The following is an 18,820-nucleotide window of genomic DNA, read 5'->3' on the forward strand; positions in this document are numbered from 1 at the left end:
TTTGTTAGATGGCAACACCATTAAAGTATCAAAAGAGGTAAAAACAATAGGTTTCCACCTCGACTCTTGCCTCTCTAAAAAGCAGGTGAGTGTGATGGCCTCTAGTACTGCATTCACCTGTAAGATGATTAGAGCAGCAAAACCATACCTGTCCACTACCAGTTGCCTCACCCCATCAAGAGCTCCAGTATTATCCGAATTGGACTATTGCAATGCATTATAAATAGGGTCTAATAAAAACACACTGCAATAAATCCAAACCTTGCAGAACAACGCCCTTAGAGCCACCTTAGGAATCCCAAGAAGAGAGCAGATCTCAGATGTCAGAAGACAAATCGAACTGGTTCTCCACAGTGGACAAAATTAAACTTAAATCAGTATCACTAACATTCAAAAGTATTAACAATCATGCCCCCAAATACCCAACAGAAAGGTTCATTACAAGAACCTCCAATAGACCCATTAGAGAAGCATATACCAACCAGCTAATTGTTTCCCCCATTTAAACTGAGCAATGCCGGAGGCACCAGCTTCCCTGTCAAAGCAGCCCAGTTGTGGAACTCCTCCCATCCTCTCTACGGTCTGACCAATCCAATCCACACTTCAGACTTATCAAATGGCTCAAAGAAAACGACTTCCAACTATCGGACCTCAAGACCACTTACGCCACCTTGCTTTTTGACTGTCAATGTATACTGCACAAATAGTTGTGTATATAACTGTATATAATTTCATAAACAAACTTGTAGGGTAATCACCTCCTTGCTGCCAATATATACTGTATTTACTTGAAATGTGTAACTGTAACCTGGAAGCTTAAAGTATTCTCGCACACGCACCCGGATACCTTTGGGTCTGGCGCGCGCTACAAATAAATAAACACCAACAGCACTCGTCAACCACGGTGTCTGCAGGCCCTGGCTGACCCTGCACTCTCCCAGTGGCCCTAAACTGGGAAGCCACCCCCTAAAACACTGAACTAAGCCATTTTACTAACTAGCTCACCTATAATGACGCATCCCAATAACACCAGGAGACAGATCTACTGTGCGAGCCACAATGTACCCTTTCCAGAGATGGGTACGGTGGCTGCTTGGGCACACTTACCAGGAGGAGATTCAGGTGGATTGGAAGGTAACCCAGTTGTCTACTTGTGGCGACACTGCACTCATTTCGAGCAAGTGGGTAGAGGAATCCAACACAGGTGATGTGGGCGAATGTGTGTTATTATTTCCCCCCCATATGGGAAGTTCTTTCCTACCTCTCCCTTGGAGCTGTCCTGCACGGCAAGTCTTTCACTATTCACCAAGGACAGGCTGCCTTTCAGCCCTCAACACTGAAGCATGGACGCCTATAGCTGGCCTTTGCTGCCTACCCCATAGAGGCACTCAGGATTCAGCCCTGTGTCTAATGTGTGCCAGGTCACTGCATGGCATCGCCAAGAGGAAGACCTGCGCTGCCATCAGCAGGCAGAGGACAGATCCAAGTCTTTCCATGAACACCAACATGACTCCACGTTGAGCAAAATAAGCTAAAGCGGAATCTGCCCACTATAGAATTAAAAAGAAATACATGTATTGTTTGTGATATGATAGTTTATATAGCGCCTATACACAATGCGTTTCAAGGGAAGGGAGGGAACAAGGGAAAATACGACAGCCTTACAGGCCAGGAACAGTAAGGATGTGAAATTAACTATCGTACTCGGCCTGACGACATTTCAGATAGTGCAAGAGCTAAAACATAGATAAGGAATGGAGGGGGAGAGTGGGAAGGAAATGGAAACAGACCGGCGACTACTGTACTAGGGCTGACGACATTTCTGGTAGAGCCGGAGAAAAACGAGGTGAGGGAGAGGGGTGCAGAAATAGCGGGGAGGAGCAAAACAAGCGATTATTACATTAGGCCTGAGAACGTTTTAGATAGTGGTGAAGAGGGGTGTGGGGGGGGGGGAGACAGTAAGGGGATGGGGGAGCGACAGACGAGGTTGCTATCATACTAGGTCTAGGGACAATTCTGATAGAGTAAGTGCATAGAAGAAAGTAAGGGAGGAGGGAAGGAGATAGAAAAGGGAGAAGGAGAGAACAGAGTAAGCAGTCAAGAGTGTAGAAGCAAGAGGGGAGAGCGAATACAGTTGCAGAAGTCAGTAGTAACACAATGTTGCAAGTCAGGATGCAAGATGAAGATGGGAACAGCATGATTCAGGGCCACCATGAGAAATGGTGACGCACCGATCAATGAAGTCCCTAAAAGTCAAATCCAGCATTGGCCACAAGATGGTGAAACCAGAAGGTACGAGGACAGACTCCTGTGTACAGGAAGGGGGGGCACAAGGGAACAACACGGGGGACCAGAGAGGGTGGGGATGGCCTGTGGGGAAAGAGGGTGTAAACACATGTTGGTGTATTCTTATCTGCTGTCTTAACAGGGGGTCGGACCCTGTATCGAACAGGTCCAAAGAGGAATTGCCCTTTTCTTGGACTGCCCTCCACTTTCGACGCCCGGGCGTGAGACGCCCTTGACAAGAGTTAAGAGCAGGAAGGAAGAGGCAGGGCTAGGAAGGTGGGTGGTGCTTAGGCCAGGTGACCTAGATCCACTTACACCTGCTCCCCAGCTACAAAGCTTTGTGGGTTCACAAGGTCAGCAGAATTAGCAAGAGTCCTTAGTGGTGTTGCTCTAGTCGGTTTACCCAAGTACAAAACCTTGCAGTCCTGGGAGCAAGGCTTTTGTGTGTGCGCTCAACTGGCCTCGGTGGGTATGGCTGGGTATTTTCATTGCAAGACAGCGGGGGTTTTCAACCTTTTCAGTCCTGAACTGGCCTTAAACACCTTTTATCGAATCCTCTGTTCAAACACAAACTACAGTAATGCACTGTATCCTTGGCAACTAGTGTTACTGAGAAGAAAGGCAGTACAGGCCCCCAACTGCTCAAATGTTACCCACACAATCTCCACCAACTTTCTGTGCCCTTCCATTTCAAGAACAAGTCATGGCCATTACAGCTTCGCCAGGTGCCAGATCTAGTGACGTGGTCACGAGACATTTGCCAGCGACTACCCACAAACTAAGGTCCCGTGCATAATATTAATCACGTGGTGGGCAGCGATTGTTCCTGGAGGCTTGGAATGCCCCGACGCCGGCACGAAGACACATAGTCACTATATCACACCCCCTTTTAGACCCATGCAACCGTTTTAGTATTAATGAGGTTTAGAGTTTTACATTTGTATGGCGTTTTCATAAGGTGCCTCAGCTAGCTCCCAATTAGTGCCACACTTCTGAAGCTGCCGCCTCCTACCTGTAGAATATCCTCCCCTGGGTGCACCCTCAGCAGAGGCCAACTGTGCACCTCTCCCCTCAAATATCCACCATTCAAATGCATTGGTTACAAGGACAGGTTTCACACTACAAGCCCCACACTCTGAAACATCTCACCTACCAATAATTATACAGAGTGCTCCAAACAACCGCTTCTCTCCACACAGTTTCCCACCACGGGGTCACCAGGGCCACATGGCCGAGCATGCAAGAACATGCAATGTGTGAAATACTATGCATGCAGCAAGGACAGATTAGGCTGTTCCTGTCCCAAGAAGAGAGCCAGCATAAGCAAGGAAGGGGGGGGGGGGCTTCTTTTTAAGAGCCACGCACCTGCAAAGAGGATTTTGGCCTTGTACTTTGGGATCCCCTTCACGGTGTAGGCCCACTTTCTTGCCAGCTTGCAGGCAGTCTCGCCACCTTCCACACCTGTGAGGGAAGTAACAAACAAAAGGAGGTTAGTGATGCAAACACCTGCACATGCCAGAAGGCTCCCAATACTCCCTACCCCCCAAAGAGGCCGGTGTCGCCCATATGTAAGGATCCCAGTGCAGCCACAGGTCAGCCCCACCAGACAGCACAGCCACAGTTTAAGAAGAGCAAACCCCCCCCCCTACCCCCATTTAATAGGCAGTCATGATTGCAAAGCAAGTCACCCCATCCATTAGCAGTGAAACTCAGGTTCTAGAACCAAAACCCTTTATTCCTAAAACCTTATTGTAGATAATCCAAGCCGGATTTGGGAGTGAACAGCAACGATAATTAGGGAAATAAGGCACGTGCGTAACACCGAGAGATTCAAAATGGGGGTTCGGGGGGTATGATATGGCATTTGTAACGCGCCTATACACAGGTGCCTCACAGCTCCCCTCAATTTCAAAGCCTGGGCCAGTATGGAGTCGGGTAGAGGAACGGTTTGAACATATTCCAGCCAGGTGAACCAATTGGAAAACGGATTAACTTGATTTGGAAGAAATAAGCGGACGAGAATAAAATTGACAATGAAAGACACCGTACTTTATTTTCAAAGCTATAAAATTACAACAAACCAGTTGGCGCATTTGGATACACCCCACCTTTCCAAAAAAATAACTTGTGCTATGAGGCAGTCACATTAGCGGGATTGACCTGTGCTCGACAAATGGAACAAGTAACTGTGGTCACCTTATGGAGTCGCCGTGGAACAGTTTGACTGCAAACCTCCTTTTTCCAAAAACAAATTCCAGCCAGATTGAGGTCATGGTTACTGGAGCTGGTTAGAAAAGATTTCGCTTTTTGTCACTTTCCCCTCCATAATTTTCTATGGAACCCCATTCCTTTCGCCGCCTTAATATATATGGTTTATTCCAAACCTTTACAACACGTTGTATAAAAAAAAAATCAGTAAGCTATTACATACGTTTGATTAATTCAAAAATTTGATAAAAATGTACTTATACTATGTGTTTTTAGGTTAAGTATATAAGTCGCAATACTGACAGTGCCTTGTGCAAAATACTAAGTGTGCAAAATACTAACACAAAATTGAACCTGCGAACATTGCGACCTATAAATAAATATTTAAAATAAATGATACAGATAGACATTGTCAAAGAACACACCCGGATTTACAACACATCTATGATTTCACTACAACAAGCGATAGAATGAAGAGATTACTACACACAGTGCTAGGTATACGCCAATAATTCACTGGTGGTTACATGCAGAATACGTGTGAGCGAAAGGACCAGAGAAACATTTTCACCCCACATGCAACGGAGCCAAAGAAAGTTCATTGAATAACTGGTTTCGCCTATTGTGTGTGTTCCAAAAGCAGATTCGAAGTAGGGACATGCAACAAGATAGTTTCAGGTTGATCATGACAGACAAAATCGGCAAGTAGCAGGTGATTTCACACCCCTTTAGAGTCCCAATGTTTCGTTCAGTCATTAGTTTAAATCTAATGTACATGGAAGAAGCCTTTTCACAAGAGGCTCGCAGAGATCTCTTTAATGAAGCATGCATGTTCCTTGTATGGGTGATATTCACTGAGAGCCTCAATAGTACACGCCCAATCAGGACCATAACTTTTTTTTTGTTTAACATGATCAGGATGTGTGGTGAGATCTTGATTGTCAACATCTAGTTTGTTCAATAGGATTTGCATTTGATGCTAAACTATTTTAGGGCTGTAGGATGAGCATCTTGGAAAGATCAGAGGGAATTTCGGGGGGCGGGGGGATTGATCATTCTTGATTAGTTATTCAGCATTCTCCATTGGTATTTTGAAGATGGTGAGTTCAGCCCTATATTCACGTTTGAGAATAGAATTGGGCAGTGAATTGCCTAAACCCAGAGCTGGTTTCCAAACACAACCCTGTAGTTGATCCAAGATTTTATCTACGTCTACCAAACACACATCAAGACCATACAGTATGACCGATTCGACTTTAGGATGTAGAAGTCTATTGCCGGCATAACTGAGAATTTACAATATTTTTTCAAGATACTTTTCATCTGTGAGATTAGTGGTCTTAGGTTTTGGTGAAGAGAGTTTTTCCACATAGAGATTATACCTAAATACAGTACTTCTAATGTGCTTCAATTATTTTACCCTCCATTGACTATTTTAGAAACATGACTTTTTCCCCACCAGCGTAGATAACAAGATTTACTAGCATTCGGATGAAGAGTATATTTGAGTGCATAGGTTGAAAAGATTTGTAGTTTATTCTGCAGTCCAAAAGATGTTTTATCAACGAACAAAAATCTGCAATGGCATCCAATGAATACGTAATTTTCCTAGTCTAACTGGAAAGAGTTATCATGTTGGCAGATATCATTGAGATCACTCAAGTAAAGAGTTGAAGCCAGGTTACAACCTCGTTTTACTCCTGTGAAAGTAGTGATTGCATTGGTTAATGTGCCATCCTTGTTAATTCGTGCCCTATATCAAGTGTTGTAATGTAGCATAGAAATAATAAGAATTATATGCAGAGGAATGCCAAACTATCATTTTGGCCCAAAGACGATTACGAATGACAGTCGAAGGCTGAAGTCATATCAAGGTGAAGTGGGAAAAGTGAACAAAAGGCTCCCACCAATCCCCGCTCAACCCTGGCCTAGAGGATCACGGCACAGACACCCGCCACGAGAGGAGTTTGCCTATCTCCCAGACGACCAAATACCCTGGTACAAGAACATACGAATGTGCCCACTCGCGTGCCCACCCGCCTACCCACCAGCCTGCCCTGCACATGCCGACACCTGCAGCATGGATGGACTCGACTGAACCATCCAGCACCAAATCAACACATCGTTAGAGATGCCATGACGACCTAGCCAACGGTCAGCACACTCGTGCAAACATACACACTGGACACTCCCACACCAATCCACACGAAGAACATACTCAGTGCTATGACGTAGGCGACGGACACACCCACGGACGTGCATCTTTATTATTTTCCTCATAGGCTTTTCAAAATGCAGAAACGCAAGACGCATAATGAACTCATCTAAAAAGGCTTGCTCACGCTTCTTCTAAACCCATGTACCATAATGAGAAATATAACGAAGACACGATACTGGGGATAGAGCAATATGATACCATAACCTAAAGCGCTCTGTATCAAACGCTTCCACCTATGCACCAGGCCCAAGTAGGCCGCAAGCAAAAGCCTCCATGAACATTGAATGAGCAAGAGTTCGGTTGCTGATCCTGCAGAATGAGCCCGGCGAAAGCAGACAGTCAAGGGCACAACGTTGCAAACTCTCATACCGCAAGCCGACACCAAGGTCACACCTGCAAGATAAGCCAGGCACACAGTGAGAAATGCAATATGAATTGTGCACAATTCTGCCTCAACCACGGTCCCACCTCACGTGACCAAGCCGAACCTGATAGGGTGCCAAGCCCAGGAGGAAGAAGGCGCCTGGATCCCCCGTCTCAAGACACAGGCAGATACAATTAAGCGACTCAATGGACATCTGCGGCGGTGGGAGTAGTTGGCCTTCCTGCTTATGAATAAATCCTCACATTGTCTGCACATACCCATAGTGAAACATTGTTGCAAGTGACAGGTGCACCGCGAGCTGGGAACAGCAATGGTCCCAGACTGGGGGCTCGCGGGTGAACCAATCAGAACATGGGGCCCTTATCACTGACGCCATTAACATTGACCAATCCTCAGGGGTCTTCATGTAACAATTTTTATGTATCAAACTGAAGGGACAACCCAAGTATACCACCTGACTGACCCTTAACCAATAACAACGTTCTCTATACTAACCCTACCACTCGGGGAACCAATCCAGAGTGGCGATAGGTTTTTTGCTAACTTTCTCAGGTGACGCAAGTAGCGCGTCATGCTAAGGTAAAAAGGGCCTGCGAGCCCCACGATGTTGAGAGTGTCAGGACTGACGCGTACGATCCTTAACCCATCCCTGCCGTTTTGTTTAATAAACAGCAGAATCACCTTGCTTCTTGCGTGTGTCTCATACTCTCTCTTTTGGGATATACAGGAGGAGTTGGGGCCTCCCTGCCCGGAGGTCCGCGGACGGCCCAGCCGACCCCGGGAGAATTTCCCCCCGACAAGTTGGAGGCACTGCTGAGATCTGTTTAAGGTCCGCTTTTATTTTTATTTTTCCAAGTACTCCCGTTGCGAGGAGGCCCGGCGGCGCGGCCCCCTCTGCCGCTGCCCCCTTTTGAGGACTACAGGACCATCGCGGAACTGCGAGAAGACCGGACAGCGCAATCCGGATATTGGCCCTCGGGAGCCATTTGAGAAGTATCCCGCCCGCGCTTGGCGAGTGTCCAGACGTAGTCCAGACGAGGGACGGTGGCGAGCCGCTTGGAGGGGTGCACGCAGTTGAGCGGCCCCGCATCAAGAGAACTTGGTGAGTATGCCACACACAACAAGCAATGTGAAATTGTGAGGGAGGGGGAGGAATTGAATACGGGAGGTATTACACAGGTGCGCGGCGAAGGTTTGATAATTTAGTGTTGGCAATAAAATGAATGGTAGCTGGACGAGTGCGAGAGCACTCCGCTACGTTACGGGAGAGAAGGGGGCGGAGCACGAAAACATCACGTGCGGCCGCTCATAGACACTGATTGGCCTAGGTCGCGACCATGTGGAAGGGTGTGTGTGTGTGTGCGTGGTTTCCTACGATTTGGCAATTATTGATCAATGAGTAGATGAATCCCTATTGATCGAGCAGGAAACTCGATAGATAGATGACGTTTCCCTGTAGGCGGTAGCTAGCTAGTTGCCCAATACGGAAGATAATTGGCTGGTTAAGCCCTCCTGTCGAGGGGCGTATCACACGCGAGGCGACGCAGCGTGCACAGTCCGATTATATTATTGATTACCTTGTTCCAGGAGTGACAGGAAGACAGCTGTGGTTTAACGGGGGTAGATTGCAAGTGTATTTTGGACTTAAAGAATATATGAAGAACTTACCAGTAGTTTGAAGAGATCGGTGACGTCACCAGCAGGGCTTACATAGGACATCTCGAGAACCAGGCATCTTTATTTTTGAGTGGCGGGGAGGAGAGCTGTGTTAAGGGCGTGGAAACGGAGGTACACGGTAATGAGTTGATCGGGGGAAGGCGAAAAGGGGGACGTGGCTGCGCACGTAGAACGCCGGCCATGGCAAGTGTAGAAGAGGGAGGAGGAGCAAGTGAAAGTAGGACGGCAGTATAAGATCGTCACAAGGGGCATGCAGCCGCATGGGGCTACGTGCGCCTCGGCCGCAGGGGGCCGTAAGGGTGTTGTATAAAGGAAGAAACGAAAGAAAAGAATATACAAATGTAAATACTATATTTTACTAATTTTTCCTTAGCGGACTATCGCAAGTCCCCAAACTTATGGGGCCAGGTAAAGATATAAGGCTGTATATTGTAAACTGCTAGTGAGATAACCGCTACCAAATAGGGGAAGGGTAACAAGTGGAGCGCTACTATGTCATACGGGACAGGATCGGGGGGGGGACACCCTCACACTACCCCGCTGCAACACATATGTAAAACACTATCACCCCATAGGGAGAAACTGATCAAGTACAGCATAGAATGGACATAGGGGACGGACAACAAAATGACGACACCATGGCCGCCTAATGGTAGCTTCGATCCATATACCCAACACTCACTATTAAACCATCTGCACAATACATACAGGGGGAAGAAGTTGACGCACCACGTGGAGGTGTTCAATTTATGGAGGATGTTCCAAGGGTCCCGACCAGGACCAAACGGAATGTTCATTGTAGGGGAAAAAACGGGAGATAAGGAGATTAAGGAGGAGGGAGAGAATGGGGAAAAGGAGAGTGAAGGCACACACAACACAGGGAAAGGACAAGAGGGAGGAGAAAAGAGGGACCACTCAACCGAAAATGAAATAAAAAAGGAACAGAGCGACGATATATCCCTAGCGAAGGTAGTGAAAACAGAGGGAGGGGGGTTGTATCCTTTAAGAGAACTAGGAGAAATAGCAAGAGAACAATTAAGGGCGGCTGAGGGGTACTCGAACCCGGCATACAGCCCGCCTCCATATACAGCTACAGGTGGCCACACGGGAGGGGAGCGGACTAGTACAACGGGATCAGCCCATAGGAAGATGCTAGCAGGGGAGGGGAGGACTGAAGAGCAGACTACGGACGTAGGAAATGATGAGTGGGTAGCTGCGCAGATACTATTAAAATTACGAGGTTCATTAACAGGAGAAGAGAAGGAGGTGGTAAGGAAAATGGACGAGGATAATACCAGGGAGAGTGAAATGGAAGGGGAAGAGGGGAAATGAAAGGGGGAAGAGCTGTTAAGACAAAAGGAAGAGACTTTGGAGGAACGATTAGCAGAATTAAGGGATGAGCAGAATGCACTGATCAAGCAGCTCGAGAGGGGGGAAAGAGAGAGAGCACGGGAAAGGAAAGAAGGTAAGAATGAGTTGGAAAAAATGAGAGAACGAATTGAGGAGCAAAGGAGAGAAGCCGAAAGGTTAAAGGCAGCAGCAGAAAGGGTATCAAGAGCAGCACTGCACGACAGGAAAAAAGAGGAAGAGGAGAAAGAAAAAGAAATGGCAATATGGAAGAAGAGATTACTGTCAGAAACGACAAGGAAATACGAAGAAGGGAGGATGATAGAGAGTGTATTAGAAAGGGAGAGGGAGAGATGGGAAAGGAAGAAAGAAGATGAAAAGATATTGGAAAAAATGAGTTGTGAAGTAATGGAAGAATTAAAAAAGAAGAGGAAATTGGTAGAGAAATAGCGGAGAGAAATGAAGGGGAAAGAGAAGATAAGAGGGGGAGAGTGAAGTAAGGAGGCATGTATATAGAGGCACAGAAGTAGCAACAACATCGACACAAAGGGGAGCGATTAGTAAAGAAGAAAAGGGAGGAACGGACCTAATAGACTTAAGAACAGTAACGATTGGGGGGGGAAAAGACAGTTTGGGGGTTGCCATTTATGAATGACTTTTGTAGTGAGGAAGAAGGAATGGAGAAGGAAGAAATAGTGAAAGGGAAAGCCTAGATAAACTATACACCACCTGGACAAATAGAGACTCACCATGGATCTGCAGGAGAAAGGAAGAACTGCAGAGAAGTGAGGAGGAGGAGCATGGAATAGCGGAAAGGCAGACACGTGAAGCCACGCCGTCACCGTCCCGTCATACATGCTCCACCACCTCACGCTCATTACGTGCAACATGCCCATCTAAACTCGCGCCCTTCACAAGCGAACTGACACCCTATGCAGGCAGGCTTAGAGACCTCCCTGGACGCAGGCAGGGAGAACGAATACACACGCCCACAATAAATAAAGGAAATGATGAAAGTAGGGGAAGTGGTGGAGGAGAAAGTCAAGACCAGGAGAAATATGGACGAAACTGACTATGTAGAAGAGACGGAAGAAGAGGAGGGGTGTGAGGACTCGATTTTGTGGAACCCAGGGGGTAAAACGGGACACAACTTAATGCCTCTTCTAGAGAGGGGAGGGGTTAGACCACAATACGTCCCTTGGAAGCATGCAGACAAGGAAAATATAAAGTGCAGACTCCCATCATTAAGTGGAGGTGCGGGTAAATGGATATTTGAAATGGAAAAACACACCGCAGGACAGAAATTGGCAGTGGGAGATGTAAAGGGCCTTCTAATATCAATATTAGGGGATGCTGCGGATGAAATCTGGAAGAGAGCGGGCTCCCCGGGGTCACAATAACAAACATCTCACGATGGGGCACCATTCGCAAACTGCCGACATGCATTATGGCAGGCACTGAGGGTACAGTATCCAGACACATCAGACATAGGAGCAATTACCTCGCGCAAGATGCGTGAGAACGAAGATCCTGTTGATTATATCCAGGAAATTCAAGAGAAGTGGCGTATGGAAACTAGAGAACAATGGGACAAAACACCACCAATATTCTATCATATACTAGTACAGGGGCTCCCAGAAGCAGTCCAGAAACAACTGAAGAAAGTAGTGGGGATGGAAGCAAAGGCATGGCCAGAAATACAACTGACTATAGTACATCATTGCAGGACATGGCAAGAAAAAATAAAAAAGGAAGAGGATAGGAAAACGGAAGAGGCTAAACTAGTACAGAAGAAACTCACTAAATACACGATGGAAGGCGCACTAATAACTACACCTGCCACAATAACTCAAAGCCCCACACAAGTAGTGGCTGCACAAGACCCCTCCCAAATACAATCATCGCAGACTAACACAACAGATGCCGCCACTCCAACCATACACGACTAACATGGGAGGAGGATACTCAACGCCAGGAGCTGGGTATTATAATTACAACCGGGGAAGGGGAGGAATAATGAGAGGGAGAGGATACGGATATAACACACAACAACAGGTGGGGGGACTTAGAAATTCCTACCCCACCGGGCACCCAGTATACCAGGACAACACAGGAAGCTTTCCATGGCAGAACAGGGAACCACTGGTGTGTTGGATTTGTGGATTGGTAGGACATGTCACGTACGTGTGGAGTGAGACCAGGCACACCGTTGTGGAGTGAACAGGGACAACAAGAGCTCACACAGGAACAGCAGGGCCTCCAGCAACAGCAGACATTGCAACAGGGAAATGGACAGCAACAACTAGTAACACAACAACAGCCACGGACATATCCACCGCCTCAACAACAGGTAGCGATTACACAACCCCAAGCACAGCAAGTACAGCCACCTGCACAAGTCCAAGACCATAACATAACCTCAACCAATACCCAACTACAGCAAACACAACTGGGTAGGGTGACAGTCCTGGGACACAACCCTTACACTGGAAGTGGTCAATCATTATACCCCCAATAGGACAGCCCACAGACGACCTTGGTGTGTCCCATCCTGTCGGTAACACCTAATAGTGCGGAGGAACCACGCATAGAGGTAACGATAGGTGACAAAAAATTATCATTCCTTGTTGACACTGGGGCGACCCGGTCTTGCATAAGGGAAGGTAAATTTAAGATGTCAGGTGAAGCCATGAACACCCAAGGATTCTCTGGGGCTAGGGGGTTGGTTCCCTTTACTGATAACATTCCCTTATCAATAGGGGATTATGACATGTCAGCCCCACTTTTATATTCTAGGGCCTCACCAGTAAATATAATGGGGAGAGACATAATGAGCAGGTTGAATATGACGATCTCCTTTACGGAGGACGGCATACTTTGCTCCACAAACATGCTCACTGCACGACAGATTATGCAGGCATACTGTGGGCAGACAGTGATTAGGGCTGAGCCAGTAGATGGTGAACTGTTCCAGTACGGGACGGACATGGCATTTGCATGGATGCCAGGGATAGAGGGAAAGATCTGAAGGAGGCCAGCAGCCTACTTGTTTAGACCAGAAACACCAGCCAACGAACCAGAAGGAAAGGTGATTTCAGTGGACATAGAGAGCATTATAGCAACCGCTGATTACATTGCAGTGCATGCCCAAGACAGAGAAGGAAGAGCATGGAGGGCAGTGATCGCACTAGCAGAGGGATGTAGACTCACCCAGGTGTCAGATGAGGAGCTCTTCTCAGGAGAAAAGGAAGAAGGTGAAATGGTATTTATGATGAGTGTGGAAATATGGCTAAGGGTGACGTACAAACAAGCGGCACAGAAAATTGCAATGGCACTTGAGGCACCCACGTCCACCCCAGTTCCCTTTTTTGAAGAGGATATGACAAAAGTACCCACATCATTATGGACTACTAGCCCCTATGACGTGGGGTGCATAAAAAGCATAGGGGGGTAAGAATAAAATTGAAAAAGGGTGCAATACTCCCCAGAGTGAAACAGTACCCACTATCAAAAGAGGCAGATGAGGGCATATATGAAACAATAACGGCCCTTATAAATAATGGCATATTGGTCCCATCAGAATCTCCATGCAACACAGCTGTATACCCAGTGTGCGCAAGGCTAAAGGTGGATCTTGGCGCTTCATACAGGACCTCAGGCCTTTGAACAACATAGTGGAAGCAGAATACCCCATAGCAGCAAAACCGGCCACAATATTGTGCGGCATTCCAGCAGAGGCATCACGGTTTACAGTGATCGACCTTAAAAATGCCTTTTTCTCAATACCACTGCACCCAGACTCACAAGATCTGACAAGCTTCACTTACAGAAACACAAAGTGGAAACACACCAGATTGCCACAAGGGTACTGCGAGTCACCCTCAATATTCAACAGAGTAATACAGATGGATTTGGGTAACATTGAAGTAGAAAGCACAGTGTTCCAGTATGTTGACGACATAATAATTTGCAGCACAAACGAAAAAAGATGCAGAGAGGACTCATTAAAGCTGCTGACAATATTGGCTGAAAAAGGTTACAAGGTAGACAAGGAAAGGTTACAATACTGTCAGGAATAAGTACTTTACATTGGACAGCTCATATCCCAATATGGAAGACCGATTGCACCACAAAGATCACAGGCCATTTCAAAAACGCCATTGCCACAAACAGTGAGAGAATTACAGCAGTTCCTGGGCCTGTGCAACTACTGCAGAGCATGGGTATTTGATTACAGCTCATACATAGGACCCCTACTTGAGGGGTTAAAAGAAGCTAACAAAGGGGAGAAAAAGTTGGGGTGGACAATGGAAATGAAAGAGGCTTTTGATGAACTGAAAGATGCAATATCAACCGCTCCGGTACTGGCCACCCCAGATTATGAACGACAATTTTTTATATTTTCACATTGCGACTCAACAGTAATGAAAGCAGTGTTGGCTCAAAAAACAAGCATGGGCTACAAACCAGTAGCGTTTTACAGCGGCCACTTGGATCCTGTGATGCTAGGTCATTTCCCTTGCGAACAAGGTCTCGCCGCAGCTGCCTTTGCGGTAGAGAAAGCATCAGCAATCACCATGGGGTGCCCAACCACACTATTTGTGGAACATGCACTATTTGCAATATTGAACAAGCCTAAGTCCACACTAACAACGCAGAGGGCGTCAGGTTATGAGATAATATTATCTAGAGCTGAACTATCAATTGTTAGATGCAGCACGGTCAACCCTGCAAGGTTTATAGCAGAAGCAATTGAGGAAGGAGACTATGCACACGATTGTACAAAGACTACTGAAATGTATTCATGCACTAGAAGGGTTGAAGAGAATGCACTAGACGGAGGTGAGCTCTTGTTCATTGATGGGTCATCAACAATTGACCAAAGTGACGGGATTAGGAGAACTGGGGCAGCAGTGGTAAAAATGACGGAGGTACCGGTGTGTGTGGCGATGAAATACGTACAATTACCACAGCATTACTCTGCCCAAGCAGTGGAATTAGTTGCACTGATCTTGGCGTTGAAGGAAACCTTTGACAAACGAGTGACCATATATTCCGACAGTGCATATGTCACATCTACTGTCCACTCAGGGTTGTCCAAGTGGAGAAGAGGGTTTAGGAGAGCTGACGGCACCCCAGTGCAACATGCCCTCTTATTGGCTGAACTAATTGAAGTAATAAATGACCCCCAAGAATTAGCCTTGGTCAAATGCACCGCACACACTAATGGAGAAGACCATATTTCAAAAGGGAATGCAGCAGCAGACGCACACGCGAAGTATGCTGCATATTTTGGCGAGATATGGAACCCCCCAGAGTCAGAGAGAGGGAGTGGGAGGGGAATAGGTAAGGAGATGTTAATAAGAGAAGGGTACACCCATCTCCCAGCCACACAGATAATGGAGCTACAAGCGGCTGCACCAATGGCAGAAAAAGAAATATGGGTAAAAAGAGGATGTACAATGTCGCCAACTGACGCACTATGGCGCCAGGGTAGCACTGGAAAGATGGTAATGGCACTGGCACTATTGAACACCGCCCTGAGCCAACTACACCACCCAGCCCACACAGGCAAGGAAGTCATCGCAGCACGAAGTAGGGAAGATTGGTTCTGCCCCGAGTTAAATTCCCATGTGTCAAATTTTATCAGCAATTGTCTCAAATGTCAGCAGTTCACGGCCGGTCACACGCTGAAGGTGATAAAAGGTACTATACCCCGGCCAGAGGGACCCTTCCGACACATCCATATTGACTATGTTGATATGATCAACGTATGTCAAGGAAATAGGTGTATGATTGTAGTTGTGTGCCCATTCTCGAGGTGGATTGAGGCAGGGCCCTGCTCACACCCAGATGCATTCCGAGCAGCTAAATTCCTAGTGAGGGAGGTCTTCCCCAGGTGGGGAGTGTGCGAAATACTGCAGTCAGACAATGGGCCGCATTTCGCCAATGAAATGTTCCAGCATATCACATCCTTACTGAACATCAAGCATAAATCACCCGCAGGCCAACGGTATATGCGAACGCCTGAATGGCCTATTAAAAGAGGCAATTGCAAAAATACAGCAAACAACAAAGAAGAGTTGGCTGTATTGCCTTCCGCTAGCCCTATTTGAGCTAAGGAATAGACCAGGCTCCGACCACCACCTCACCCCTCACGAGGTGGTGACCGGACGCCAAATGCGCCTTCTTCTGACGCCAACATCAAGAGCATTCACCGACCATGAGAGTACTGCAACTGTCCTTGGTGATGAAATGTACCAATATGTGTCTTCTTTGATTACTAGTGTAGTGTTTGTGTCTCAACAGCTCGAGCGCACGCGGGGTGGGTCTAAGAGTGATCAACAAGGAGACGCGGATGAAGAATTGGAAAAGGGAAAACTGTGCAAAATTGCTAAAGGTGACCACGTACTACTCCGCAAATTCAACAGAAAGTGGAACAGCCCACGCTTCACTGGCCCCCACCTGGTAGAGGAAGTATCAACGAGAGCAGTAAAGCTACAGGACAAACGTGCCTGGAATCACCTACACGACGTAAAGATCTTCAAACTCCAGACCCGCCCTAGCGTCACCGACAGGGCCTTTGGAAGAACAGCAACAGCGTCGCCAACGGAGGAAGGGACTTCTACCGCAACTAACGGCCAAAGTGTCCCCATACCCTGCCACCCCCCTGATTCCCCAGAGACAACTACTGAAATAGAGAGGGGTAATTACCATACCGCCCACCCCATGGTCACACGATCAAAGAGTAAAGAAACCTCTACCAGTTGAGCCCCAAACCCTCTGCCCATTGACCCCCTACCCACTGCAGTAATAACCGAACTGAAGGACATTGTTTTGCACATACACATGTTAACACTTGAATGTTCTCTTTTTTCTCTCGCACATGCAGGTACGGTGTATTATTGTACTGCTAAGAAAACAGATAACAAAGTTCACTGCCAAGGAGGAGTAGATGATACCCTCAGACAATAACTACCCTGAAGAATTATCGCACCAATTTGTCTATTACATAAAAAGGCCAAAGTACCTGAAAAGGAGGAGGGTACGTGTCTACTACACAGCACTTCTCTTGGCCATAGAACAATCAATGCCCCACCTCCACCCATACTTGCCTGTCCTAAGAGATAGATCACTTAGATTGGCGTGGGAACAGCTCTTCGCCTGGGCACTGAACGACTACTTGATAGGGAGAGCTTGAAAACAACAACACTAATAACAAGCATATTGAGAATTTTCAGGCGGGCAACTTTAACGTCGCAAGAATTAGCTGCCGGACTGCAGCAAGGTAAGAGCAAAATGCCGGTGAGACTAGCCTCTGTAATAAAGATGATAGGGATTTTGATGATCACCGGGTTTGTGGCCGCCTCTGTATGGTGGAACAGTTATGCTATCAATATTTTTGCTGTATCCAAACCTAATATACCCCCACCCCCAGCTGCAACAGGTGTTACGTCAGGTGGTACTAGCAAAATTCCACACAAGGGAAATAGAGTTAAACGCAGCACATACTCAGACAATAAAGATATTGACAACTACGTACAAAATTCAGCACACGTCTCAAACAACATGTGGTACCAACACATGACTCAAATAGGTAAACAAACAGAAGACAGCTGCTACGTCTGCTCATTGATCCCATACGCCATGAGTGCTTCCCGAACTTTTGTTGCCACGGAAATAGGATGAAAAAACAGCACGGTGTATAATATACCTGGCACTGTTCCAAACGAAAGGGAGATTTCAAGGGAACACGGTGCACCTGGTATGGAAATCACGAGACACATACCCGTACGAAAATAACTTCCTTAAGAGTTATTTGAGTTACCACAAGGCCAGTTTACATGATGAAGCATTCAGAGTGGCCCTGAAAAAGGAGAAACAAAGTTACACTACAGTACCTACCATGTGATTGGTACGCCACTGAAGTTCCTGGTAAACAAGGATGTTGGGAAAGAGCACTGATAATAACAGGGAAGGTGTACCTGGGTGACAAATGGGACACAGGAGTGGCTGGCAGCAACATGGTAATGAGAGAAGATACTACAACTATTGCTGAACACAACAACAGATGTTGGATGACTTGGGTCAAGTACGTACGCATGCTAACGTGGATAGAGAAGGATGAAGACCAAATAACAATACTGCCGATGACTGCACCTAAGGTATGCTACCAACACAAAGGAGAAGTGGACGTAGGATACAACACCAACTGTGCAAGCGTGACAGAGCTACCTGAGGGGGGAGCAGGAACAGCAGTAGTAATGGACCATTACTGGGCCTGTGGAGACAAGGCATACCACACACTGCCCCCTCTGTGGAATGGTGTATGCACAATAGTACACGTTAATGTACCATCACCAGTGGTGCCCCAGAAACATGTGAATGTGGCGAACTTCCCCAAAATGGATGAAGGAAACAAGAGGAAGAAGAGACCTGCACAGCTTCAGAAGGGACCAGAGAACCGAAACAACGGCAACAACACTGTCCTGAATAGAAAGAAAAGACAAGGAGAACCTCCGACAGGAAATTACCTGTGGGGAAAGTCGGAAACAGCACTCACTTCAATTCCGCCAGAACACAGACTATTCAGCAGAGCAGCAATGTTCTTCTCCTCAATAATACATCCGGGACTACAGGCTTACGCAAACGCAAAATGGCTCCAGATAACTAGATGGGAACTAATGATGACAATTAAC

General features: G+C 46.8%; 1 protein-coding gene across 3 annotated transcripts in view; it reads right to left on the reverse strand.

Annotated features, from left to right (window-relative positions):
* Nucleotides 1-18,820, reverse strand: part of OAT (ornithine aminotransferase) — a 261,439-nt gene that overhangs the window by 135,195 nt on the left and 107,424 nt on the right. For all 3 annotated transcript variants that reach the window (XM_069612035.1, XM_069612037.1, XM_069612036.1), the window contains one exon: nucleotides 3,652-3,747. In XM_069612035.1, coding sequence (XP_069468136.1) covers nucleotides 3,652-3,747 — 96 coding nt within the window. The remainder of the gene's footprint in view (nucleotides 1-3,651; nucleotides 3,748-18,820) is intronic.

Source organism: Ambystoma mexicanum, chromosome 8, assembly GCF_040938575.1.
Source record: "Ambystoma mexicanum isolate Mex_15411 chromosome 8, UKY_AmexF1_1, whole genome shotgun sequence".
NCBI classification, from domain to species: Eukaryota; Metazoa; Chordata; class Amphibia; order Caudata; family Ambystomatidae; genus Ambystoma; species Ambystoma mexicanum.